Source organism: Verticillium alfalfae, genomic scaffold, assembly GCF_000150825.1.
Source record: "Verticillium alfalfae VaMs.102 supercont1.10 genomic scaffold, whole genome shotgun sequence".
In the NCBI taxonomy this organism is placed as follows: Eukaryota; Fungi; Ascomycota; class Sordariomycetes; order Glomerellales; family Plectosphaerellaceae; genus Verticillium; species Verticillium alfalfae.
In genome coordinates this window covers 1,117,344-1,143,222 of record NW_003315029.1, presented here as the reverse complement: position 1 = coordinate 1,143,222, position 25,879 = coordinate 1,117,344, and the positions used below count along the sequence as shown (strand labels likewise).

At 55.4% G+C, this 25,879-nt stretch overlaps 10 protein-coding genes across 10 annotated transcripts in view; 3 read left to right on the top strand and 7 right to left on the bottom strand.

Annotated features, from left to right (window-relative positions):
* The window catches only part of VDBG_07796 (predicted protein), a gene marked incomplete at both ends in the record, with an annotated part of 2,286 nt that extends 1,330 nt beyond the window's left edge, over positions 1-956 (bottom strand). The window contains one exon of the mRNA XM_003002291.1: positions 36-956. Coding sequence (XP_003002337.1) covers positions 36-956 — 921 coding nt within the window. The remainder of the gene's footprint in view (positions 1-35) is intronic.
* Positions 957-1,460: 504 nt separating this feature from the next.
* On the top strand, positions 1,461-2,993 carry VDBG_07795 (ribosome assembly protein RRB1; the record flags this gene model as incomplete). The annotated part of the gene is made up of 2 exons (XM_003002290.1): positions 1,461-1,668; positions 1,723-2,993. 2 exons carry the CDS (start codon positions 1,461-1,463, stop codon positions 2,991-2,993), a joined length of 1,479 nt encoding a protein of 492 aa, XP_003002336.1.
* Positions 2,994-3,341: 348 nt separating this feature from the next.
* On the top strand, positions 3,342-4,688 carry VDBG_07794 (conserved hypothetical protein; the record flags this gene model as incomplete). The annotated part of the gene is made up of 1 exon (XM_003002289.1): positions 3,342-4,688. One exon carries the CDS (start codon positions 3,342-3,344, stop codon positions 4,686-4,688), a length of 1,347 nt encoding a protein of 448 aa, XP_003002335.1.
* A 279-nt stretch (positions 4,689-4,967) lies between these two features.
* Positions 4,968-5,875, bottom strand: VDBG_07793 (2,5-diketo-D-gluconic acid reductase A; the record flags this gene model as incomplete). The annotated part of the gene is made up of 4 exons (XM_003002288.1): positions 4,968-5,510; positions 5,562-5,619; positions 5,677-5,687; positions 5,742-5,875. The coding sequence occupies 4 exons, from the start codon at positions 5,811-5,813 to the stop codon at positions 4,968-4,970; spliced, it is 684 nt and encodes a 227-aa protein (XP_003002334.1).
* Positions 5,876-6,070: 195 nt separating this feature from the next.
* VDBG_07792 (pelota) lies at positions 6,071-7,326 on the bottom strand (the record flags this gene model as incomplete). The annotated part of the gene is made up of 2 exons (XM_003002287.1): positions 6,071-7,186; positions 7,246-7,326. 2 exons carry the CDS (start codon positions 7,324-7,326, stop codon positions 6,071-6,073), a joined length of 1,197 nt encoding a protein of 398 aa, XP_003002333.1.
* A 1,350-nt stretch (positions 7,327-8,676) lies between these two features.
* Positions 8,677-12,043, top strand: VDBG_07791 (WD repeat-containing protein; the record flags this gene model as incomplete). The annotated part of the gene is made up of 4 exons (XM_003002286.1): positions 8,677-8,811; positions 9,120-9,289; positions 9,359-10,028; positions 10,138-12,043. The coding sequence occupies 4 exons, from the start codon at positions 8,677-8,679 to the stop codon at positions 11,953-11,955; spliced, it is 2,793 nt and encodes a 930-aa protein (XP_003002332.1).
* A 1,068-nt stretch (positions 12,044-13,111) lies between these two features.
* VDBG_07790 (conserved hypothetical protein) lies at positions 13,112-14,114 on the bottom strand (the record flags this gene model as incomplete). Its single annotated transcript, XM_003002285.1, has 2 exons — positions 13,112-13,626; positions 13,895-14,114. The coding sequence occupies 2 exons, from the start codon at positions 14,112-14,114 to the stop codon at positions 13,112-13,114; spliced, it is 735 nt and encodes a 244-aa protein (XP_003002331.1).
* Positions 14,115-16,340: 2,226 nt separating this feature from the next.
* VDBG_07789 (L-aminoadipate-semialdehyde dehydrogenase) lies at positions 16,341-20,114 on the bottom strand (the record flags this gene model as incomplete). Its single annotated transcript, XM_003002284.1, has 5 exons — positions 16,341-16,557; positions 16,758-17,917; positions 17,974-18,982; positions 19,038-19,789; positions 19,842-20,114. The coding sequence occupies 5 exons, from the start codon at positions 20,112-20,114 to the stop codon at positions 16,341-16,343; spliced, it is 3,411 nt and encodes a 1,136-aa protein (XP_003002330.1).
* Positions 20,115-20,990: 876 nt separating this feature from the next.
* VDBG_07788 (finger protein) lies at positions 20,991-23,856 on the bottom strand (the record flags this gene model as incomplete). Its single annotated transcript, XM_003002283.1, has 7 exons — positions 20,991-21,083; positions 21,155-21,634; positions 21,700-22,117; positions 22,171-22,277; positions 22,332-22,659; positions 22,735-23,466; positions 23,690-23,856. The coding sequence occupies 7 exons, from the start codon at positions 23,854-23,856 to the stop codon at positions 20,991-20,993; spliced, it is 2,325 nt and encodes a 774-aa protein (XP_003002329.1).
* A 565-nt stretch (positions 23,857-24,421) lies between these two features.
* VDBG_07787 (galactonate dehydratase) lies at positions 24,422-25,729 on the bottom strand (the record flags this gene model as incomplete). The annotated part of the gene is made up of 4 exons (XM_003002282.1): positions 24,422-25,169; positions 25,223-25,334; positions 25,391-25,500; positions 25,554-25,729. 4 exons carry the CDS (start codon positions 25,727-25,729, stop codon positions 24,422-24,424), a joined length of 1,146 nt encoding a protein of 381 aa, XP_003002328.1.
* Between the last annotated feature and the right edge of the window lie 150 nt (positions 25,730-25,879).

Genomic DNA, 25,879 nt, shown 5'->3' with positions numbered 1-25,879 from the left:
GGAGGAGAATGTGAGTCGTGAATGCGAACTTGTACGCAATCAAGTGCAGGGGTATTGGTGAATACGTCAGCCTGCCCATCATGCTGCGAAGCCTCCTTTCTTGCCGGTGAAATTGTGGGAGAAGAAGGGCGGCTGGGGCTCGGTGTTCGCTGTATGATCAGCGGTGGTGAACATACTTGGTCGCCAACCCCTTCATCTAGTCTGACGCGCTTCTTCGGAGGGCTTCTAGGCACCTCAAGCTGTGCTTCTTCCTGGGGTTCCGTGTACAATGGCGCCGCGCTTGGTTCTTCGTCTGCGTCGTTGTCCTTTTCCGTGAGCTCTTCCTGCTCACTAATGGCAAGCAAGCGAACCAGTTTAGTCGAAGGAACTGCGGAGGGCTTGGGTTCTGTAGGTTCTTGAGGCTTCGCAACTTTTGTAGGAGCTGCTAGCGACTCGACGTGCTGCTGTTCTCCGTGACTCTGGCTCGGGTCTGGCCTTGCTTCTTCTGCTTGCCATCTTGGTATCACAGGCTCCTCATGTTCCCGCTTTTCTAGTCCTGAAATACTCGTCTTCTTCTCGACACGATTCGACTTGAAGAACCGAGCAATCGTATCCTGACTGGGACGACATGTTGCAAGCGGCAGCCCGGCCTTGCGCTTTGCGTCTTTCTCAGCATCCTCTTTCGCCTTCTTCTTATCGCGAAGTACTTTGGCCTTTGCCTGCTGCCGAACCCGGTCTTTCTCCTGCCTCTCCGCCTTTTCCTTTTCCGCGATCTCTCTTCGGATCTCAGCCTGGAGTTCCCGGTCGCGTTCTCGCTGTTGTTGTTTCGTCAAGCGAGGCCCGCGATTTCTCTCGAGATGCAGCTTCTTCGCTTGCTTCGAGGTCATCGGTCGTCGGTCTGCGTCGGAGAGTGGAACATTGCTGACAGGGCGAAGCCTGTCGGGGACGGCACTGAACTTGCGCTGTTCCAACGTCATGATGGCGGATGGTTAGCCATGCCTTGTTTTGAATGCTGGCAGGCCCATCAGCACGTGAAATTAGAGCCTGACAAATATAGCAAGTGAATCAGGAGAAACCAAAGCGCCACGCGAATTAGATTGTAGGCGCTGGAGTAAACGTGTGCTCTATACATGCAGAAACGAGTGATGCTGGATTGTATGATCCAGGACCAAGCAGTGGTGAATGAGTTGGACAGTGGGGTCGCGCTCGACACACCTCGTTGCCAAACAAGTGGCAACGCGCGCAGTGGCCACGCGGTCATGTGATGCACAACCAGGTACTTTGGCGGGGTAACTATCAGCCACTGAGCCCAGGCACAAGCCACAAACCGCGGGGTCGATCCCCAATCGATTAAAAAAAATAAAAAATTGGTTCAGAGGGGCCGCCATAACGGACTGGGTCTTTTTTTTGCGACAGCGACTCCTGACACTTTCCTCGCCACGATATAACGAATCCTTTCGCAAAAAGGGAAAGCTAAAAAGATGTCGAAGCGAACGGCCGACACCGAAATGGGCGACGGCCCCCTCAAGGCCGGTGATCGTCCCGAGAAGATGGACGTTGACGGCGACAACGAGATGGGAGAGTTTGAAGACGAGTTTGAGGACGAGTTCGAGAGCGAAAGCGAGGATGAGATTCTGGAGGCTGGCGTTGACGGACGACCAGATGCGGAGCGCGAGGCCGAGGAAAAGGGTATGTTTTTTTCTGACGTTTCCGCAAGACACTGTGTCTGACCTTCTTTCCCAGGTGCTATGGAAGTTGACCAAGGCACTTTCATCGTCGGCCGGAGCAAGCTCGAGCCTGGCCAGACGCTGGCCCCCGACCTCACCACGTACCAGATGCTTCACAACCTCAACACGCCGTGGCCCTGCCTTTCGTTCGACCTTCTCCGCGACAACCTGGGCGACAACCGCAAGGTTTACCCCGCCACGATGTATTCGGTTTCCGGTACCCAGGCGGCGAGTGATCGCGCTGAAGAGAACGGACTGATGGTCATGAAGTTCAGCGGTTTGAGCCGGATGGACAAGCTTGAGGAGGACGAGTCGGACGAGGAGGAGGACGATGACGACGACGAGGATTCCGACCCTATCCTCGAGTCCAAGACGATCCCCCTGAACTCGACGACCAACCGTGTTCGTGCGCACCAGATTCCCTCGCAAGATGCCTCAAGGCCACCTACAACACTGACGGCCACGATGACTGAGTCGACCAACGTCTTCATCCACGACATCACTCCCCATCTCACATCGTTCGACAACCCGGGCACCACAATCACCGCCCAACAGAACAAGCCTGTGTCGACGATTCGCGCGCACAAGGCCGAGGGATACGCGGTGGACTGGTCGCCTATCGTCCCTGGGGGCAAGCTCCTCACCGGTGACAACGACGGCTTGATCTATGCGACCACCCGCACCGACGGCGGGGGCTTCGTTACCGATACCCGTCCTTTCCAAGGCCACACTAGCAGTGTCGAAGACATCCAGTGGAGCCCTTCGGAACAGTCCGTCTTCGCCTCGGCGTCTAGCGACGGCACGGTGAGGATTTGGGACGTCAGGAGTAAGAGCAGGAAACCCGCCCTGACGGTCCAGGTCAGCGACACGGATGTCAACGTGCTGTCCTGGTCTCGCCAGACCACCCATTTGCTGGCCTCTGGCGCCGACGATGGGGTGTTTGGCGTCTGGGATCTCCGTCACTGGAAGGGAACGGGCGACAAGCCCACCCCCATTGCCAGTTTTGACTACCACAAGGAGCAGATCACCAGCGTGGAGTGGCACCCGTCCGACGACAGTATCATTGCTGTGGCGGCAGGTGACAACACCGTCACGCTGTGGGACCTGGCTGTCGAGCTGGACGATGAAGAGAGCAAGGATACGGGCGGCGTCAAGGACGTGCCTCCCCAGCTGCTCTTCGTCCACTACCTCTCGAATGTCAAAGAGCTGCACTGGCATCCCCAGATCACGGGCAGCTTGGTGGCCACGGGTGATGAATTCAGCATCTTCCGTACGATTAGCGTTTAATGATACCTACGACGCTCAAGAATTGAGCAACTTGAAGACCATGATGTATGAAATCTGTGTATGCAAGCATGTCGTGAGACTCACTTGAAGGGCGCGGGAGGCCCGAAGCGGAAGACTGACGAGCCCTGAATCGTTTCGCACTGCGGTTAATCAAAAACAGCGAGATAAAATAATGGTGTCTTATTTGTATACCCAAAATTCCACAGGAGGATGCTGTTTGGTGTTGCTTCATTGTCCCAGAGATTGCCCTGCACTATTTGCGCCTTCGTGACCCACAAGCCTCTGCTACCATTCTTGCATTCCACATCTTACCGGGCGAGCAACCCATCAGCTTGCTCTGCAACAGCAATGCCAATCCATGCGCGTCAATCAACCCGGACAGCCTTGCCTGGCTCTTCAATATGGAACACCACGCCTGAGACAACCTTCCGCTCCAATGTTGTAGCTCTTGAGCGGCAGACGAATGCCGTGCCTCTTGATTGCCAGCATTTTCCCGTGTCAAGCTGGGACCCCATCTCTGAGAAGTCGGCAAGCTACCAGCTCTCGCTATTACAAGAGCAGCAGCTCGCTGATGATTTCTCTTTCATCGCTGCCGTCGGCGAAGGCGCACAGTCTGTGGCAGCAGCGACAGTTCAAGAGTCAACCCATTTGTCCTTGGGTTCGTCGGGGCCTAGCCTTCGATTTACAATTGCTTCTGTCGATGCCATCGACGAAGCTGCACAGAGCTTTCTCAATGGCATCTTCAAAATTCTTTCAACAGTGACCACGAGCAACCAGGGCACCGTTCTTCAAGATATTTTCGGTCAGATTGCCGGATACCACAGTCAACGCCTTTTGAATCGCCTGCGCTCGGTCAGGTGGACAAAGCCGACATACCTCGCCAGGACGCACAAAAAGCCTCTCTTTGCAGATTTTGAGAATCTGAAACACAGAGCTCAGCTACTATATGCTCGCTCTGAACGCTCTCAGCGCGTTAGTATCGAAGCGCACCTTGCCTCTCTCGCGTCAGTCCTCGAGGCTTTCGAAGTAGCCTCGGAAGGAGGACCGGCAGCAGAAGCCCAGCAGCGCCTCAATCTCATCTGCGCTTGCTTTGACTTTTGCGTCTCGCAGGAGGTAGCGGAGTTTCTTCATCGCCTTCAGAAAGTGCGGGCAACCTCGCAGATTCAGGCATGCCTTAAGACCTTGCACCAGGTCGAAAAGATTGCGGCGTATTACAGAATTTCCAAGACGTTGACGGACTACGCACTGGAGTTTTCGGGCCTCTTCGGAGACGTTGAGCTTATCTTTTTGACCCCGTACGAAGCAACTCCCATCGAAGTTGCCTACCAGCCGTGGGCGGCATCTACTCATGTCCATGCCGAAGTCATGCTCTCGGTACACCACGACCTCAGCAGCGCTACCCATGCTTTCATGACTAGACCGAGGTGTATGGGGGCCTCGAAATACCTCTGTTATCTCTGCTACCTGTTCCTTCGCCGACATGGAAGTTATTTTCCCTCAAGTACTCACGGCGCCTGTTACGACCAGTGGACGATTCCCGACCTTGCTGAATACCCTCACGAAATGAGACAAATGTACCAAGGCATTGTCGATGGAATGAACCACGATGTAGTAGAGGCGATCAAAGGTGCGACTCGTCGCCCTGAACCCATGACAAGCCGAGAAAACCTGATTGATGCTTATCATGCGACATAATTTCGGGCTTTCAACGTAGCAGACGAAAATCGCATGATCTGCAACATGTATTCATTCATCTGTGAATGATTCTAACCACTCAGCGGACCCTCAAGAGGAGTGATCGCAGGGTCCCAGCAGACAGGGGCATATTCAGTCGTCTCCAGAGACTTTCATGTCCTCCTCCGACAGCTCAAAATCAAAGACGTTGGTATTGTCGCGGATGCGCGAAGGCGTCACGCTCTTTCGGAAAGCTGGACGTACCCCTTCTGCAAGCTCCAGCGCAGGAGAACCTGTGCCTCAGACTTGCTGTGCTTCTTGGCCAGCTTTCTGCAGGTTCTCCTCACCCCACCGTTCCGCCGCGAGCAGGGAGCTGTATGCCTCCGACAGTGATGCGCGGCTGCTTAGACCACGTGGCAATGTCGTTCCTCGCGCACCACGGGTGAATCTCATACTGGACGACGTTGATTGCACCACCCTTTGCCGGGCGCCGCCGCGCTCGGCTTCGAGCTCCTTGATGTGTGTCTCCAGCTGGTCGAGGTGATGGACGCCGTAGTTGCTGACGCCGATGGAACGGACCTTGCCAGCCTCCTGGGCCTCAACGAGGGCTTTCCAAGCGCCCTTGCGACCCTCGGAGCCACCGTAGGGGCAGTGGAGAAGCATCAGGTCAATGTACTCCAGCCCCGTCTCCTTCAGCGTCTTTTCGACTTGTGCCTTGGAGTCTTCGTAGTTGATGAGGCGGACTTTCGAGGTGAAGAAAATCTCAGAGCGGGAGATATCAATGGCCTTTTTGATGGCGGCTCCGGCGCCAGCCTCATTCTTGTAGGAGGCAGCAGAGTCAATCTACACATGTCAGTCAGCTGTCAGGTGACGCATCGCATTCGTGTGACATACATGGCGGTAGCCAGCCCTCAATGCCTCACCGCAGACTTCCTCAGCCTGCTCAGGAGGTCTTGGCTCCTTGTCAGCCGAAGGTCCCAGACATACTCCGAGAAAGGCGGTTACTCACGTTTTCCATAGCTGTTCAGTTGAAAGTTAGCCGAGCTCAATGTCTAGGTGGATTCCCCTACTTACGCCATAGCCGACAGCGGGAATCTCATAGCCGTTGTTCAGCTTGATCTTGGACTGCAGATTTTGAGGAGCCATGATGAATTTGAGAAGCTCGATATTTAAGCCAGTGACAAGTTTCAAGCATAGAATGTTGCGTCAATTCACAATATGATCATGAGGGGGGGCTGTTACGGAGATGGCTGTGAGGACCCATCAGGCTTAGCTAAGTGTCGCTCTGTTTCGGCCTCTTTAACCCGAGGCAGTTCCACCTATGAGATGCGTCGCGCCCCAAACATCACCAACAACATCACTAGTATGAAGATTGCACAATTGCCCTGATCAAAGAGTCCAGCTCATATTATCTGCACGTCATCCGCGCCCTCGACACCGTCTGCATCGTCTGCATCCTCGTCGTCGAGGTCTGCGATCGGATACGACAGGAGAGCTGCTACGCTGCCTAGCATGTCGAGTCTCTGCCCACTCTCGTGATCACTACTCAAAATTCTGACCTCACCTCCGTCTTCTTTTACCTTGTCAACGAGGGCCACGTACTGTTTCCTCGTGGCAATATCGGAGCTACGGAACAAAGAGTTGTTCATGATGAGTGTGCCACCGCCTGGACCGACCGCACCCTCCTGCACCGCCTTAGTCACCGACGAGGTGCCGTACCACGCCCTCCCGTCGTCCACCCTCAACTTATCAAAGAAGGTGTCCATGAGTTTAGTCTCCTTGGTGAACTTGAAGTCCTTGAGCTTGTTCCCCATCTCCGGGCTCTTGAGCACCTCGTTGAGGCTGTGGACGTGACCCGAATTTGTGTGCACAACAATGGCCTCCTTGGCGATATTCGACAGCTTCTTGTCCGACTTGTCACGCCCTTCATCCGCAATGTACTTTTTGAAATCCACAGCGATGAATCCAGGGCTCGCCAGCAGCAGCGGCCGCGGTTGGTCAAAATTGACCGTTCGCAACAGGTTCGACAAGGTCTTTTGGTAGAACTTGCGCATGCCCTCTGAAGTGTCTGACGCGGCGCTCCTCTTCTTCGGCACGACGCTCTCGATGCGCTGCTTGACGACGGTGCGGAACTGCGTGATCAGGCAAATGTTGGCAATGCCTTCCTGCATGACGACAGCGGCCATGGCGCCATCCTTGTCGTCAGAAAGGCCCTCGTTCAGTGTGTCGCGCGCGACAGAGTCCCAGCCCTCGGGCTTGCTCAGTGTGAAGGGGCGGCCGATTTCGAGGTCGAGGGTGTGGTGCTGGCCCAGGCTGACATAGGCGTTTTCGGACTTGACGACGCCGCTGACCTGCAGCTGGCCGGCAATGGGGTCAAAAAAGGTGGATTTGACCTTGATGGCGAGCATTGTGTGCACTCGTTCAGACTGCGTGCTGCCGGTCTTCGTTTCGGAGACAACCTTGCGGACGGCGTGTGCGACGACGGTGTCGCCGGCTGTGATCAAGTTGTAGGCGTGCCACTGGATGAGGAGAAAGTCAGAGAAGGCCTGCAAGTCATGCGAGAGACAATTGCGCGCACCATGTCTTCCGAGTCCTCGGCCGTCAGTGTGACGGCGTCTTCCGCGACATACTGCGAAGGTTTCGTCGACGTGAGCTTCATGGTTCTTTCTCGCCTCGGATGGCGTCGTCTGGGAGCGTAGTGTGCGGCTCGGCAGAAGTCCTGGAACAAAAACTATGGCTCCGATGATGTTGAGCGAAACGACAAAAATCTGGCGCGATTTGGGACCCAAGTTGACGTCACAGAAGCTACTGGGCTCACAGACTCGAGCCTAACAGAGATCGCGACCTTCGTTACACCATCATCGAGCCATGGCGGGGGCGGGGAAAGGCTTATCGAAGGACCCCTCTTATCGAATCGTGCCTATCGATAAGGACCCAGCCTTGGCCCTCGAACCCCGTTAGCAATGCCTCAAAAACGGTTGGCTTTTAGTGAGCCACCCACTGGAGACAGCAGAGCAAGGTACTGTACATGAGGTCATGCCGTTTTCATCAGTCCACCTCTCGTCGGATTGACAATTCCCATTTGGCAGGTGCCAATGCTGGAGTCTTTAAGGAAGGCGCATCCGGAGCCATGACGCCTGACAAAGCGCTAGAGCGTCCTAAGATGTGATGGCGGAGGGCAATTGATGGACCATTTGGTCCTCCTGGATTTCCTTGACCCTGACCTGATGAGGAATCACGACTCGTCTCACTTCATTTCGTTTCCCTCATTCCATCCTCCCTGGGCCCTGAGAGATTGAGCCTCGAGCAAACCGAACACGACGCGAGCCATCCCTTCGCAAAGCACGTCTCTGAGCTATATCGCCGTACCCTCGCATTGTGTCGTATTCTCGCATTCCGACCTAATAATATCCATCCAGTTAGCTTCCAGTCTCCGCGGACTTCGGCCTTGCTCGCACGGCGCGGCTGTACTCGATCTGGTTGCCGCACCTTGGGAGCCCTGGTCTGTCGTGGTGGGCTGGGCTTTCGTCGGCTTCGCTTTTTGTCTGTCGCTAACCACCAATCTGTCCGACAATCCGTTCGGTTACCCGTCCAGTCCCGCGCACTCCGGCCTCGTCGGATGTCTCGTTATTTTCCCACGCCAGCCCTCTCGGTCTCGCCTGCGAGAATCGAACGTCCATCCATCCATTCCATCCGGCCAATCAACCCAGTTCCGACATTGCCGCCCCTTCTCAGGGGTCATGTCTCCTTACCCCTTGAAAGCTCAAACTCAAACCGCGTGATGGGACATGCCGAACTCTGTGTCGGTCAGCATGTCTGCTGACAACCGTCGTCGAGACAAGCCGTCAGCGCTCAACGTTGCTGCGGCCGCCATGACGGCCAGCGCGACTCGCTCAGCGAGCCCGAAGCCGAGCACCTCGCGGCCAAGCCACGAGGCCCCCCGCGCACTCTGCAGCAGCAGCAGCAGCAGCAGCAGAAACGAGCTTGAGAGCCTCCCTATCGGATGACCATGGTACGTCCAGGTGGCCTGCATTCCATTTGCCTGTCCGCCGTGCATTGTCCACTGTTGTGGTTCCCCCCCGCGAGGGCTGGGTGGCGCACGCACTGTGAAGTTTCGCATAGCGGCGCGGGTCCGAGGTGCGAAGTACGACCCGACTACTGACCCGTCGTGACATCGTAGGCCAACAGCTTTCTGCCCTCCGCCCTAAGAGAACACCCACCAAGCTGGCCCGAAACCGTTACCCCGACAGATGGAAACTGCCGTACGAGACGTTAAGACGCCGGCCCGGACGTCGCCCAGCGCCCAACAGACGCCGTCGTCTGTCGCTGCGGCCGCTCCGCCATTGATCCCCTATCACAGGTAAGGCCTTAGCCTGGCCACTCACCCTGTTGCCAGCCCGAACCCAATGTCAGCAATGCGTTGCTGTGCTGACCGCTGTTCGAATCGTTTAGCATATTCTGATGCGAACCAATACCGAAAACAACTCCACTACTCCTCGTCTACGATATCCGGGTCGGCCGGAGAGCCCAGCCCCAGACGTGCTTGGTCACCAAAGACACGGCTCCGACACGACGCCAAAGCATGCCGGGGTCGCTCCGACAGATCCGCTCCGAGACAAGAAGTACGCCTTTCCCAGTGACGGTGAATCGGTGGTTTGTTGATACAATTGCTGACGCCTCACTCTGCGCAGAAAGGGCGTATCTTTCCTCAGTCGCCTTAGCATGCGCGGCCGGAAGAAGGACGACGATGCCGACGACTTGTCCGAGCTAGGCGAGCCAAGACTCGACGGCACCGATGCGCACGTCTTCTCCTCTTCTATCGGCGCCGGCGGCTACATCCCGCACCACAAAGAACCTCCGCGATATATCAAGGTTCGCGCCCACCACAAGAAGACCCGCGAATTCAACCGCATGTTCCTGGCGCAAGAGCTGTCAACCGCCCCGCAGCCCGAGGATGAAGCCGAGCTCCAGTCGTCAGCAGCGTCTACCGCGAGTGGAAAGAAGCGCCCGCATAAGACTGGTGCTGTCTGGGCGCTGGAATTCAGCAAGGACGGACAGTATCTTGCAGCTGCTGGAAAAGACCAAGTTGTCCGTGTCTGGTCGGTCTTGTCGACACACGAGGAGCGTCGACAACACGAGGAGGAAGAGAACGCCAGCGCTGCCGCCGAAGCCCGACTTAGTGCCCCCGTCTTTCGAAGCAAGCCAATCCGCGAGTTTACTGGCCACACCGGCGAGGTCCCTGGATCTCAGCTGGAGCAAGAACAACTTCCTTCTTTCCTCGTCCATGGACAAGACAGTTCGCCTGTGGCACATGAGCCGACAGGAGTGCCTTTGCACTTTTCGACACAAGGACTTCGTCACGTCCATTGCTTTTCACCCCACCGATGACCGCTTCTTCCTAGCTGGCTCTCTAGATTCCGTCTTGCGATTATGGAGCATCCCGGACAAGGCGGTCGCCTACTCCGTACAGCTCCCAGATCTCGTCACTGCTGTGGCTTTCACTCCAGATGGCAAAACATCCATTGGCGGTGTCCTCAACGGCACTTGCCTTTTCTACGATACCGAGGGCTTGAAACTGCAGACCCAGATGCTTGTGCGATCCTCGAGAGGTAAAAACGCCAAGGGCAGCAAGATTACAGGCATCAAGACCCTTAACACGCAAGTGGGCACCGCCGAGGTTGAGACCAAAGTCCTCGTTACTTCCAACGACTCGCGGATACGCATCTACAACATGAAGGACAAGATGATTGATGCTAAACTGAAGGGGCACGAGAATCAATGCAGTCAAATTCATGCCGACCTGAGTGATGATGCGAAATGGGTCATTTGCGGCAGCGAGGACAAAAAGGCTTTCATCTGGTCCATGGACCCGAGTGATCCCGAGGTCAAGGATAAGGTACCGGTTGAATACTTCAACGCTCATTCAGCGCGGGTTTCCGCAGCCATCTTCGCACCGACGAAAACTCGCCAACGACTCGGCGCTTCGGGTGATCCCCTCTACGATCTGTGTAATCCGCCGCCTGTGAAGCTCATGAGCCTAGAGGAATCACTTGTCGCGAGCCAGACAGCCCCCGGAGATGCAGCACAACCAACGAAACAAGCGCAAGGAAAGAAGCCGCGAGAGTCGGCTGCCTATGTTGAGAAGTCAAAGCATTACGACGGCAACATCATAGTTACGGCAGACCAGTCGGGGTCTGTCAAGGTTTTCCGCCAGGACTGTGCGTTTGCAAAGCGGCGCCATGAGAACTGGGAGACGGGTTCCAGCTTCTCGCGCAAAATGGTAGGCACAAGTGGCATGGTCGGTCGCAGCGGCAGTATCATCACGCGAACAAGTGCCAGCAGTCATCCTCAGTCAAGGCGAGCGTCTCTGACGCAGCCTGCGCATCCCACCAACCCAGGTCCTGGAAACCAGATGAACTCGGATCGTATCAACTCATGGCGGCAAGGCATCTCAGCCGACAGTGCTCGGAACAGCCTGGTCGGTGCCGCATCCATGCACAGCGAGCGCTCTGCATCCCCAAGTAAACTTGCCAAAGCAACGCATGCCAGCCCGCTCATTGCGAGGCCCATCACCACAGCTCCTGAGTCGCGCGAAAAGACCTCTGCTGACGCACAACCTCTGTCGTCGGGGCCTCATCCGACAAGTCCTTCATCGAGTGCTGCCAATAGCCCGCGCATGGCCAAGAGACTCGAACGTGATGAGACCCAAACGCAGCCGCCAACACCGAGCTTTTTCATTCAGCGGGCCGAAGATGATGGGACAGTAGCCCAGCCGGGCTCGCCGGCAAGCACATACTCATTTTGGAACCTGGGTCGATGGCGAGGGACATCAGCATCATCTCGCTATTCCACTGGCTCGGCCAACATATCAACCAACCACGCCACGACACCAAGAAGTTTGTCCGCAACCTCGACAATCGGGCCTTCCAAGGACAGCGAAGCTTTAACGAAGGTCAAAAGCGCTGCTTCAGGCCCTCTGCCGGATTCAACAGCCACTGCCGAGGCTCTGGACTCAACACTGCAGTCACCGATCACGGATCAGGACGAGACGTTTGATATCGAACTAGCTACTACTGGCGCCTCACATGTACTGAACGGAACGGTAGATCAGCGTGACTCATTCGTCAGCCAGCTCAGCTCTGACTACAGCAGCGAAGCGGTAGCTGACACATTGACATGTCACAAGTGCGGCAACAAGAACTTCAAAATCAGATGGCTGGCAGGAAAGTCGCGCATGCTTTGTAGTAAGTGCGGGCTCATCGCTGAGCAAGGTGCCGTTGAGGCATGAGCAGGCGTATGGCTGCACAAGCCTGATGTGACTAAGGCGTTAGCAAACCGGTCGTACATGAACCGTTGCAATACAACACAAACAATTCCGAAAAAGACAGTTTCCCCATCACCTTGACAGCGTGTAACTCGGGCGTAGCCATACCTGATGGATGTTTGCAACACTATCGCCCGGCTATTTAACCTACCCAACAGAGTTTGCATTGCGCTCCGCCTGTGCTCTAGGTCTTTGTGCTTGACGTAACGACTGATAGTACGACAGGACAGCGCAGGCATTGAAATGAGAGGGAGGGCCGTCACACAGGTGAGCTTTTAGCTCCATAAGATAAATTCGCCTCATAAGAATCGCTCATCCACCAGACTTGCAATGTCTTGTAGCCTAGGCCCTTTGTTCGAGGCAATCGATGAAGCCCCGAGAGTTGCTGCCGCACGATGAAGGCCTACGCCCTCGCCCTCGTTGTCCTCCAAGCCACCCACTGCCCGGCAGCGTCCTTTGCCTTTGAGCGTTTTTACGCTGGCAGCTTCGGCTCGACTGACAAAAATTAGTGAGTGATGAAACCGCCCGGCACGAACGGCTCGCTGAATATCACTCGAAGCGTCATCTTCGGCATTAGGCCTACGCCTGGCGCCTCCTTTGCAAACTGTACGCACAGTTCAGAGACCGGTCCTATCGTGCCAGAGTGCCCCGGTCGTACTGCCAGGAAGCGCCCGCCGTGACCTGGAGCCTGGCGAGAGTTGGCGATGGCGACGGGATGCTCTTGCAGGCTTGGTGGGCGTTCACGAGCCGGGCGTCGCTTTACGGGCAGCACGTCATACCTGAGAAACAGATCGTGAGAGAAACTGAAGCAGACGGCAAGATTGTGGAAAGTTATGAGGGGCCGCATGAGTTCTTGATGGAAACTGTGACTATCGCTGGGCCAGGCCTTATTTGAGTCAGTTGAGACTCGATGTAGAGGGGTGACGAGGGGAGTTGAGAGAGAGAGTCACAGGCGCTGTAGTAGGCTGAAGCATGGCTGCACTACACGACCATAATATTGAACACTAGCTATGTCGCACTTTTTATTTGTTACTCGCGTAGTGCTTTCGTTCGTCCTATGACCCATAGTCGGCGACCTCTTCCCCCAAACATGTCAACCATCCTGCAGAAGACTCCATCATCACTTCTTGGCTCTCATGTCGAGGAAGGACCTGAGATAGTCCAGCATAAAGGTGTCCAAGTTCAGCGCGTCAGCGCCACGACAGAGATGCTCCCAGAACTCGGCCCACAGTGTGACATCGTCCAGACTCGAAGCGGATCCGCTCCGAGAGTCGAAAGAACCCTCAATGAAGCACAAGGTCAACAGAGCCCAGCCCATCGCATCCTCGGCGCATGTGCTCCCCGCTGGTTGGCGGTACTCAATCGTTCGGGCTTCGGCATCGGGAGAAAGCAGGCGAGCCAGGTTCCATTTGTAGACTTTGCCGTGTATGAAGTCTTTTTTCAGGCCGTGAGCGCGTCCATACGGGCTCGAAGCTGGGAAGAGGCACATGGACTCTACAATCGCGCCGATCCCGTCCTCTTGAACTGATGCTACTTCAATTTGGTCAAGACAATGGGGCAGAGAGTGCATGGTGGCGAGGAATGGGTTTTGCCGATTGCTCCGACACCAATACGCTGTTGATCTTTCGCCGGGCACTAGAATGTCAAGACATGGCTCATAGACAAGAGCTGCTTGGGCTATGGCTGCGAGTTGATGGGGTGACATGTCGTTGCGGAGCTGAGATACGTGAAGTGCGTGCTGCATTGGGATGAAGTTTGGAGCTTGTAGACCTTGCGAATCTCAGAGAAGATGAGCTCTAAATCTGTGAGCCATGAAGAATTCAATGTGAAGATGGGTGAAACTAGTTCAACGCCCCCTGTTCAGTCAGTGGGGGAAGCCGTGTGGTGAAGAAGGGACCCTTACATTTGTTCTTGGCGGGCAGACTCGGAATCGTGATCTCTTGAACGATCGACCAGGCTTGATAGGCATGATCGGGTTTCTCGGTCACCTGATTAGAGACTCCCTTTTTAGACAGACGGTGACTGATGTCTTTGGCCATGGATGACCATGATGAAAACTTCTTCGAGCTGACCAGGGAAAGCTCTAGTTCAATGCCAAACGCAAGATAGGCCGGGCTCGGCATTGCGTTGATTATGCCCACTTTGAATTTGGAAAAATGTAGTTGGAAGCTCAAGGCAGGAAGTTAAAGGCTCATGAGATCTCTCCCTTCGTATTCGTGAAACAGGCATGTTCTGAGCTTTATATAACAGCTATTCTTGCAAAATATATTACATCCAGTCTCCATAGCCTGGCCTACATTATGTTGCAAAGAGTAGGCGCTGTGATGCTCGATCTCCTGCCACAACGTCACTTACACGTGGCTATGTCACAACCGAGCCCAACCCCTTTGACAAGACCGGCCTGAAAGGAAACGGAGGCTTGGTCAAGTTTGGTCCCCGCGCTTGCTGAAATGTATGATAGGTCATGGCTGGACCATCTCTGAGTTTCAGAGAGCGTGCTCACGCATGTGGCCCATTATTACGATGTACTAGGGCTCACCAGCGGTTCATGACACATGTGTCGGGCCTTACCAGCAACTACATGCGCGAAGTCCGCGGGACGCTGACACACGGGAAGGTGGCACGGCTGATGCTCAGAAGGCCAGAGCTAATGACAGGCCTCGTCGAAAACCATGAACCTCATAATGGAGCGACCAGAATGCAGACTATTTCGGACCACTCCGGCGCGTACAGGTCTTGCGTGACCCAAGCCGGACACCCTCAAGATTCCGTCTACGAATCATCGGCGGCCAGTCTGCGCTTAGCCCCTTTACGACCACTGACTGATGTATGGCAAAAGGTTGGGGGCCGCCATATCTGACGAGGTCGCGGTCGAAACCTTCCATGGACACTCTGGGCTCCCCATGTTTCTGGGGTCCAAAAGGGCGCCGTCGTCTCGGATCATGCAGCATCCTAGGCTGATAGGCGCGCGGAACCACTGGGGACAGCCTGGTGACGAGGCAAGGTTCTTTGGATCTGCGTGGCGAAGCCTCACGGACACCTTGTAACTTTGTCGAGAGCGCTTGGAGAGGGTGATCGCGGAGCGCTGTGCCGTCTGGCGGTGTGAGACTGCCCGTCTGTTTGCTAGACGCCACGAGAATTGGTGGATCTCAAGCATTTGCCTCTGCGTTGGGCGGTTGGTCCGAATGGATCACGCTGTCAAGGGATATGTTAGGTCAAATCTTTGCTTTCGTCCCCCCCTGGTCCGCGACGATGTTCGCGTTTGCCTGTGGGCGTGTGCCCTTTTCTCAATCACGTCTACCGCGAGAAATGGCTTGCTTTGCAATGTCGCACGATAAGCCTGTGCCGCACGGTACAGCGTGATTCTTGCGTGGGTGAAGCTGTCATCTTCTCTGACCGGTCGGAGGAAGCTTGATGCGCTTTGTCCCGTGACGTCGTGTCCCTGCAGAGTGTAACAAGGTCAAGGTGACAAAGGCCGAATCGACAGCGTGGTTTGGAAACTTGCATACCACTAGGTCGGGTCGGGGCCGGGGTAAAGGGTAAATAATCAAGAGCGTGCTGTGCCAGCTTGTCGCCAAAGCAAGAAAAACAAGGGTCATTCATGAAGCGAGCCAATGGGCCGCAGTGACGCCCGGTTAGTGGGGTCTCACTGTGACCGTTTTGCCTAGATAGATACTATGCTCAGTTAAAAATATATGAGGTCTCCTATCATGGTGCTTCATGGCTAATCGTGTTATGCTTGAATCCCAGGACTACATAGTACATCTGTGATGCGATTGAGAGTCCCAAACCTATTCACCATTATTGGTAATCATCATGTATATACTGACTGTCCTCGCTATATATCGCAGCAAGACGTCATAGCAACGTTAGGAAGACCAGTTATGGCGGCTTCCCTCCGACTGAGAACACGCAACACGGTGGGGATGAGCTTGGTCCAGAGGGATAGGCAATAGCTGATGGAAAACGTAAGTCGAATGAAGGCAGTCGCAACGCGAGGGAATGGCAGGGTAAGGGGAGGGAGCACAGAAGAAGTAGATTGTCTCAATACTATCCTAAAAAAGCCCACACAATGCACTTGCCTTTGCACTTATTTAGTGACGTTGTTGTCTAGTCTACTGGTCGGAAGAATGGAGAAATGTACCAAGTCTAAGTTAGTTTGAGGTAGTAACTAGTGACCTTTTTGTGCTGTTCGCCATCTACTTTTCATAGTTACGGATAGTAGTATGATGGGAACGTTGTTTCCTCGCATCCCCTTTGTTTTTTCTCTCACCTCCTCGTCCTCCTTCCACTTATTTACCTCCCCCCACTCTTCGTCCTCAAGGAGCCCAGTGAGAGTTGAACTCCATTCATCGACCTGAAAAATCGTTCAGAAACACCCTCAAATCTACCTTGGGCCGTGATGGTCTCTCAGGCGATGGGCTGGCGAACACACCCTTCACGGCTGTAGTTGCTGGTCGTTGGTTTATGAACATGGTGCCTGCGGCGCAAGTGTCGTGGGCACATCTGTCCCTGACAAACGAGTCGAAAGACGAACTTTCGAGGCAGCAGCGATTCCTTGGCGGACTACCATAAGACATCGCAAGATATCACAGCTCCATGCCGAGCATGTCCGAGAGGTGTTTAGATTCATAGAATGCTGAGGATGGAAATGATTATGCTAACCCCAAAGAATGACCTTATGTACAAACGCCTCATGCAAAGAATGTTCTTTTCGTTATGGACAAGCTCATCGAGCCCAGTCCTTTCTCCAGCTCTCGACACACTTCGTCAGCAGGCCACTGGTGACAACGTCGTATCCTGCGCCGATAGCCTTGCTTCTGCGTTCAGTTTGGCCCGTCTCAAATACCAAACCACTGCGCCCGGGCTTGTCATTGTCATACTTCTCAGCGAAGAAGTCCAGAAGCTTGACTGTCGGATTGGTCGTAGGGTCCTGGTCTCCGTCGCGCAGCCTCTGCACCCACTCTCGCTGACTGACCGTTTCAAAGGTCAAGCCTGCCCTGGCGAGCGCAGGCAGCACATCTTCGGTCCAGCGAGTTGTCGTCGGGTTCTGCACGTGGTAAATCACGTCGGGGCCGTCCCTGCGCTCAAAGTATCCGTCCGTCTTGGATCCCGGCTCGGCGAGCTCGGTGAGTTCCAGCACCGCCCGCGCTGAGAGGTCAACGGGTAGCCACGAGGGGGTCTCGTCGAGCGCCGGCAACGCGCCAATGGTGACAGCAGCGCGGAACATGAGGGGGATAGCCTCGGTAGCATTCCACTTGCCCTGGACCGAGTCACCCACGATCTGGCCGGACCGCAGGACTCGTGCTTCCATGCCAGTTGAAGCGGCGGCGGCCTTGACAATGTGCTCAGCAACCCACTTGCTGCGCGCATAGCCCATGTTTTGAGCGTGCGCGGGATCCTTGACCAGTGTCTCGGCAACGCGAGCCGGTGAGGGCGTGCCGGCGGCTGCAGAGACCGAGGAAATGAATGCCAGACGGGCGGGACGGGCGAATGGAACAGATAGACAGAGATCAAGGAGGTGACGGAGACCGGCAACATGTTGGGCCTCGAAACTGCGAACAGACAGAGTAAAGTTGACGGCCCAGGCCGAGTGGATGACCGACGTCACGGATGTGCTCAGCGCCTCAAACGCAGCGGCACCGAGACCTAGATCAGCAAGGCTCAGGTCCGATGGCAGAGCTGTGAACTTGGCCGATGTGTGGTGGGGAGACAGCCCAGATTCGACCAAAGAGGACAGGATGCGCTCGTGAGCCGAGCTGTGGTGAGGTGACAGACCACGTATCGCAAGCGATTCCAGCACACGCTCATGCGCCGCTTGAGGCGACGAGGCACGGACAAGGCAGTAGACATGGCGAATGTGTGGGAGTGAGAGGAGCTGCGACAGGACGTGGGCTCCAAGGGAACCAGTGGCGCCAGTGAGAACCTAGTGGAAGCACATTAGTAGGCACGCGAGTTTTGTTGGGTGGTGATTTGACTTACAACTACCTCGCCATCGGGAACCTGGTGCCCAGGGGTAAAGGGGTTAAAGGTCGAGTATTTGGCGACGAGCTCTTGCATGACCTCCTCCTCGGTCAAGGCCTGTAGTGTTGAGCCCTTTCGGATCGAGTCCAGGTACGCCGCCAGCTGAGAGATGCTCGGGTGCTCAAAAGCAACGTTCTGGCCCAAGACATGGTCTGCCAGGTCCAGCTCACGCATGATGTGCGCGCGGGCCGTGATGGCCTGAAGAGAGTCCATACCTGCGGCAAAGAAGTCGGTATCTACCGAGAGTTCCTCGACTCCGACACGCTCAGACATGAGTTTTGTGAGGTACTCCTGAAGCTCGGGGATTTCGAGCGCCAAGCGCTCAGCGTTGCCGGGAGATTCAAACCTCTTATAGACGTCGTCAATAATCGTGGCGAAGTGGTTGTAGCTTGCGGCGCGGATGACGGTGCCCTTGTCGGTGCGAGGATACTCTGTGCCGTGCGGGAGGATTTCCACCATCTCGCGGGACACGCGGCCAAATTGTTCAGCACGCGTGTTGGCGTCCTGGATATCGGGCCAGAGCTTCTCGAGGAGGTCGGCCGGGGTGATATTGACAGCGTGCTCGCTCGGGATGATGAGCAGACCAGGGAAGGCACGGTCGACGCCAAAGACCAGACAGTCCTGGACCAGCTCGTTCTGGCGCACGCGGTGCTCGTAAGGCACAGGGAGGACCTTCTCGCCGTTCATGAGGGTCACGCGGTCATCCAGACGACCGAGGTACTTCCACGCGTCAGGGAGTGTCGGGTGCGGAACAAATGTATCACGGGTTCTGAAAGAGTTGGGGGGATCGTCGGAGTTGGACATGACCTTGGAGGGAAGTCCGTCAAGAACGATCAGCTCATAGATGCCCTCGCTGACTTGATCAAACTTAAGAAAAGGCTTTGTTTTGACAAGAGGCCTGACGAAGTTCCAGGCTTTATCCTGCACATGGTCGCGCTGAGACGTCATGAGCTGACCCATTTCGGTGCTGCCAAATGTTAACATCAGCATGATCAACATAAACTGTTGAGCCGTATACTCACGCTCCGTAGTGAGAAACAATGTTGACTCCTTCCTGAGCCAACATGTCACCCAGATCATCCGGGCAGCTGCTTCCACCAAAAAGCACCAACTTGGCCTTGCGAAGCTCGTCGACTCCAGTGCTTGACTCCGCAAGGACCTTCAAGGCATAGGGAACACAGTGAAAGCTCTCGAAATCGGCTGTGCGCATGGCCTCAACAAGATGGCCGTTGGTCAAGGGAAGGTTTGCGTTGTAAATGGCTGTGCGTTTTCCGGTGACCATGCCTCGAAACATGGTAGAGAGGCCATGGTTGTGGAAAAGTGGCAACGTCACAAAAGCTCGCATTCCACTTCCGGTGGCATAGTTGCTGAGGCAAGCCCTATGAGTCTGGAAAATAGGCTTCGGCAGGCCAGTGCTGCCGGAGGAGTGCACGATAAAAGCAATGCAGTCTTCTTCGTTGACGAGTTCGGTTTCTCTCTGGAAACGAATTGGGTAGAGGGGCTTTCGGGTGTAGACTGTACTGTGGAGAAGGGGAAAGGCTTGGAGTGGGTAGACAGCCTGAATGTTGGCTATTGTCGTATCGAACTTTGGTATGGAAAGGACGCGCGTGCACTTGGTCTTCTCAAGCAGAGAGACATAGGCTTCTGTTGGCAGGCGGTTGGAGAGGAATAGAACAGAAAATCCCATGCGTGACAAGGTCAGGATGGAAACAATGTAGTCCAGATTTGAGGGTCCCAGCAGGGCGACTACCTCGGCTGTGCTACTTTTGCGCTCCTGCAACTGTCAGTCTCCATTGTAAGAATATGCCAAGACAATTCACCCATACCGTAGGACGCAGGCCCAAACCCGCCAGCTCTTTGGCGGCTTCATCGGCAAAAGTGTCGAGATCTTTGGCGGTGTAGTCTCCCCAGTCTGCGGAGCCTTGGTCGGATCTTGGATAGGCAATGAGCGGGGTGTCAGGAATGCTTTGTGCCTGGTGAAGTATGAAATCATTGATGCTGTTAATCTTATCGGGCTTCGAACTGGAAACGGGTTCCGGGGCCTTCGTCACGTCCAAGCCTGGCGCAAGGCCCACGAGAGTTGCTGTTACGGCGGCCATGGCAAAACGAGATGCTTCTGGCTGGCTGTCTCAAACAGTAAAAGGTGACAGATCAACAAGTACAGAGAGCAAAACGAATCAGTTGATGGGCCCGAGTTTAACATAGACCCTTGCTCCTCTATTGCACATACTGAACTGAGCCTCTACAAGCTGTCTGCCATTTAAGGATGGAGGGGATTGGCCGCTCACGTGCTGTGCCTCCGAGTGGTGGAAAGTCTCAATCCCGGAAAAGCGCCCGGAAAAGGTGTTCTGGGGTGTAGAAAGGTTGACCCCAGGATAGCCGGCCGATCCGACAGCGACGATTGCGGAGTCAGCATATCGCCACCCCGCAGGTGTCCTGTGCGAGACAAGTACCGACAGTATGTGGAGACGAGTCTTTCCCATCATGTGCTTCCTCACGGAGAGAACATCGGCGGACTAGTCCGGGTGGGCAGGCGAGACGTTGACGGTTTCCCCGTATGCACTATGCGGCTCGGGAACTGCAGGGGACGGCCGCGCGGAGAGACTTACGTCGCGGTGCAAGGACCAGCTGCAGCATGTCTTAGATCCAACTTTGGTGCCTGGGTCGGAAAAGGGTGAAGGTGAGAGTCCCAGTCTGAATTTCCCTAGTTCTTGTCTCAAAGTTGATGGCTCGTCATCGACAAGCTTCTACGCGGAAAACCATGTGAGAGAGGTGTGCCCCTGGGGCAGCTTCTGATAGCGCGCCGTCATCGACAAGGGGAGGACAGACCCGTCATGTGATGCAATGATGGTGCTCAAGTGTTAAGGACGTATATTCAATTATTTTCGGTCAAGTCATTTAGCCGCCGTTACTTTGCTGCTCCTGCCAAACTCCCAAAGTCGCCAGGACAACACGAACTCAATGAAATTCCTCGCTCATTGTTGACCCATGCCCTCAGCCATGGACAAATCCCAGCCCTCCATGCCGCCCTCTGCAAGGAAGGCATCCATGCCAACGCCGCCAGTCACCTACGGAAGATCAGTGTCAGCGGAAAAAAACGCTTGAGAAAACACAGTCCATGCGAGAGGCCTGCACTCACCAATGAGTCGAACTGGCCCCACCCAGTCATCTGGACAATGGAACTTCCCGGGCTGGCATCGGGGAACCCAAGTCCGTCATCCTGGCCGATATCGAGCTGCCCGCTGGCATTCGGCGCTCCTGCTCCAGCGGCAAAGGCCAGCTCGCTCGCCTCCAGAGCTAGCAGGTCTGCACTGTCAAACTGGCGTAGAACAGACTCGTCTCCTTCGAGGAGCACGCCAGCGGCACCGCTGCCGTTTCGCTGCCCTGCTGCAAGTGAGAGGAGATGCGTGTTCTGTCGTAGCAGTTCGAGACGCAGCTCCTGGAGAACGACGCCATATCTTTGTGCCAACGAGCCAGGTATCGCGATTGATGTGATCTGCTGCTGGCACTTGGTCGCGGCATGGAACGCCGGGAGATAAGTCTCGAGCGGCGAGTTGCGCTGCTGGATGGAGAAGACGTAAAGCATCACGACCGCACAGAATGCAAAATAGTGTGTAAACTGCGGGTCGTCCTCTTGATTAGCGGACTGTGTTTCTTTCTGCAGCTTGGGAATTCTTGACATACCCAGAACGTGTTGTAAAGCTGCCCGTTGGAACTGAGGGTGTCGACGAGGCCCACAATGTTCATGGCAGCTTCCAGGCAACGCTGAACATGTTCATCCGTCAGTTCCGAGTTGCGATTTGCTTTTCTGTTGCGCGTCGAGCCGAGATTGGCGAGGCTGGCGAAATTATTCAGCAGAAACGGACGATGGACGAGAATCTGGGCGTGCCAGCATGCCATGTTCAAGACATTACGTTGGCGGAGGAAGATGGGCTGGAACAATGAGGGATCAACACCGTCCGTATCCAACAGGTAGGTCAAGCCGCTGCGCCAGTTGTCGATATCTTTCGAGTACCTGGCTGCCAGCTTGAACTGATTATCTGTTGATGGCGGGCGGATACTGTAAAGATCACGCAAGATATTTGCCACGATGCGAGAAATCCTGTTCAAGTTAGTGTGTGGGCCTGGAGAGGGATCTTGGTAGAACCAACTCACTTCATGTGCGCCACAGGGCCTGACATGACCGACTGAAGACTATTTGTCGGTGCTGCATTCATTTGACCACGCGAAAGCCTGTAATCATCGACGCAGAGGGGCATTTCCTGTGAGATTGTGAGATTGCAGCTTCATCACTGCCTCATCACCCAGACACTCACTTGATCAATGTCATCATCATGAAACGTCCTCGGCCGACCCAGGGCTGCACTGAGGTAGGTGTCAAGGTTGTAAGCGCACCAAAAGGTGCGCTTGCGGCACTCCAAGTCAACATAGTCGGGGTTACTGCTGCTATCGACACGCGACTTTCTGTGGATGCCCAGCGCCAGCATCAAGTGCGCCGTGGTGCCAAACAGGCTCCAGCAGTGGTTGAGACGCGAGTGTGACAGCAGGTAGATGCACTGCGCAAGTCGAGCCTGCACGCTCGTCAGGCGGATGGTGCCCTTTTCGGCCACGAGCTGATCTTCAGCTGCAGAAAAGAAGCGGGCACTTTTTTTTTACAAGGAACAAGTCAGCATAAAAAGGGTGAAGGACCTAAAATAGTGGTATAAAAGGGGCACTCACCTGGATGTCGGATCGACTTTGCCCGCCTTGGACTTGGGGTAATTCTCCGCGCAGGCAAACACCATGAAGAGCAGGGCCGTCCTGCTTCGGGCGGCCGTCTGCTCCCGCATGGTGCCGTGGGTCTCGTACAGCTCCTGCAGCCATCTCTCCACCGTCGGTCGGTGCAAGAAACGGTGCGTGGCCGAGGCGAACTCAAAGTACCTACAAAGCAGAGCTTCTGCTTCGGAGCGTGGGGGCAGGATGAGGAAGCGGGGGTCAAACTCGGGCAGCGGCAGATCGCCAAAGGTGAAGATGGAGGCGTCGGAGGAGACGGAGGACTGCTGCTGCAGTTTCCTCTGGATCCTCAGCAGGAACGAGGCGCCGGAGGCCGGGCCGACATAGTGGCCCTGGCGGTCTATCTGCGCTGGTTCTGGCGAGTTGCGTGACGACTGGGTGGTGGAGGGCCCCCGTCCGTTGTCTGGGGGAGCCAGCGTCCGGTTGCCGATGGATATGGGACTGGGAATGTGCTCGGCCTGGTGGTGGGTGTGATCAGGAGGCCCAGCCGAAGACGGGTGCTGCTGCTGGCCAGATGGCCTGGCCCCTGGAGGGTTGGCGACGGTGTCGACCAGGTCGCCAGTCTCCATTTCTATTGAAGGCAGACGGCCGCGTCGATAGGAAGCTGTGTACTTGCACTCTAGCCGCAGACGTGAGCAGAGAGCGCAAGGGTATTTGCCCGAGCATCGAGTCTTCCGACTGGAGCAAGGTCAGGTTAGTAAGCCTGATGGAGTAAGGAAGCAAGTGATGCTCCAGGGTTTAAGGGATGAGATGGATAGATATGAGTATGAGTGAATGAACCAGCAAGCAAGCGAGCTCGATGAGAATCAGATGAGATCATACAGGACACCACACCACCGTCCCAAGCACCACAACATAGACCACATCACCCGCTACGAAAAGGGGGTATAATAAGACTTACGCCTTGCAACGGTCACAAGCTCTGCTGGCACGGCTCCTCACATGGGGCGGCTTGCGCTGTTTCGAGGGCGGTGATTCATGGTCCTCAGGATCGGAGTGATCATGACCGTGGGGACCAAGGCCAGAGTCATTGTTGCTGACGAGGCTGGTTCGGCGGTCGGTGTCCATGATGAGCTCACTTGTCGGGCTGAGCGGGCACTGCAGTGTACTGCACGGCGCGGCGGCGATAAGGTGTTGGTTGGCCGTGGGGACCGTTGTGACGGAAAAGGGCGTCGGGCGGAGAACGAGTGGTGATGTGTTGTTTTGTATTCCGTGCGCAACATCGGCACGAGTCACGACGAGGGCCGAGAGATGAGTGTGGACCCTTCATCTTCATATGCGGGGAGAAGACGCGGGGTTTCGTTCGCGGGGGAGACCATCCGATGCATGCATGGAACCACGCCACAATGGCCTACAACCTCTTCATAGTATGCTCTACCGGGGGAACGGATACTAACGAATCGTGGCTAGTCAGTTCAGGGGACGGCGGCTCTGGTCTCACCAGTTGGTGTGGATGGTCGTATGAAGAACTGTGCCTCTAACACGCGAAGTAACCCCCGTTTGATTCTTACGACGCCATGCAATGTACGAAGCACCCTGGTCCCTGATCCCTCACCCCCGCAAGGCTGGAGTGAAATGGCCTGCCGGAAATGGATTCCCCTGCAGCAAAAAAGAAAGATGTGTCTAGAATTCTTCACCATTCCCGCAGCTCGCCGCCAGGTCCGACGAAGCCCGGACTCACCCACGGCTCAGCACCCTGACTTAACAATCGGATCTTCTCCTCATCTATCTCGATACCAAGTCCCGGCCCTGTCATCAACGGAATGTATCCGTTCTCGACATTCCAAATCTCCGGGTTCTTGATGTACGTGAGCAGGTCGTGGCCGCCTGTGTTGTAGTGAATGCCGAGGCTCATCTCCTGGATCGCAAAGTTAGGCGTCGCTGCGTCGACCTGAATGTTGGCGGCGAGCGCAATCGGACCCAGGGGACAATGTGGTGCAATGGGCACGTCATATGCTTCCGCCATGGCGGCGATGCGACGAAGCTCTGAGATGCCACCAACGTGAGAAATGTCTGGTTGCAATATGTCGACGCACGCCGCCTCGAGGTACGGCTTGACATCCCACCGGCTGTGAAGTCGTTCTCCCAGTGCAATGGGTGTCGTGGTAGACTGCGCAAATGCCTTGATGCCTTCAATGTGTTCCGACAGCAAAGGCTCCTCCACGAAGAGCGGCCGGTGCGGAGCCAGCAGTGCCGCCAACTGCTTGGCCATGGGTCGATGCACTCGTCCGTGGAAATCGACGCCGGCATCCATGCCCGTCGCCTTGACCGTCTTGACACGCTCGACGCAGGCGTCAAGTGCAGCAGGGGAGTCGAGCCAAGCCAAGTCTTCAGTGCCATTCATCTTGACGCAAGTGAACCCTTGCGCCTTGCGCGACAGACTGAGACTTGTCAGTTGGATGATTTATGGAATACAGCTCAAGAGGCAACTTACGCTTGCGCTTCAATATCAGCGGGCCGGTCGCCGCCAATCCAAGCATACACTTTGATCGTATCTCGCACCTTGCCGCCCAACAGCTGGTAAATGGGAACATTGAGTTTCCGGGCTTTGATCTCTCGTCAGCAAAATAAGTAGCAACAGAAACTCCAGGCGTGCACCTACCCTTGAGATCCCAAAGAGCAATATCGAGTCCAGCCAGAGCGCTCATGAATACGGGACCGCCTCGGTAGAAGCCCATGCGCCAAGACTTTTGCCAAATCTGCTCAATCTCACTGCATCGTGTGAGTAATCAAACCCTCATCCTCTAGATTTTGGTGTGACTTACTCGGCTTCCATCCCAGTGTACTGCGAAATCCAAGCATCCAAGCACCCTTCAACCGCCTGGGTGTGGCCTTCAAGCGATGCCTCACCCCATCCTACATTCCCCGCATCGTCGGTGATCTTGACGAACAGCCACCGCGGCGGCACACGGAAGTACTCAATCTTTGCAATCTTGCCCATTTTCTCGTCTGTCTGAGTAAGTGAGTGAGTGATGGAGCTTTCAGAAATGATACGGGATGAAGTTCCTCGTAAGCGTACAGTTACCTGCGTGTGCGCGCGTTGGCCTGCCTTCGTACCCGTTTCCTCAGTTTTGTACGATGAGTCAAGTGA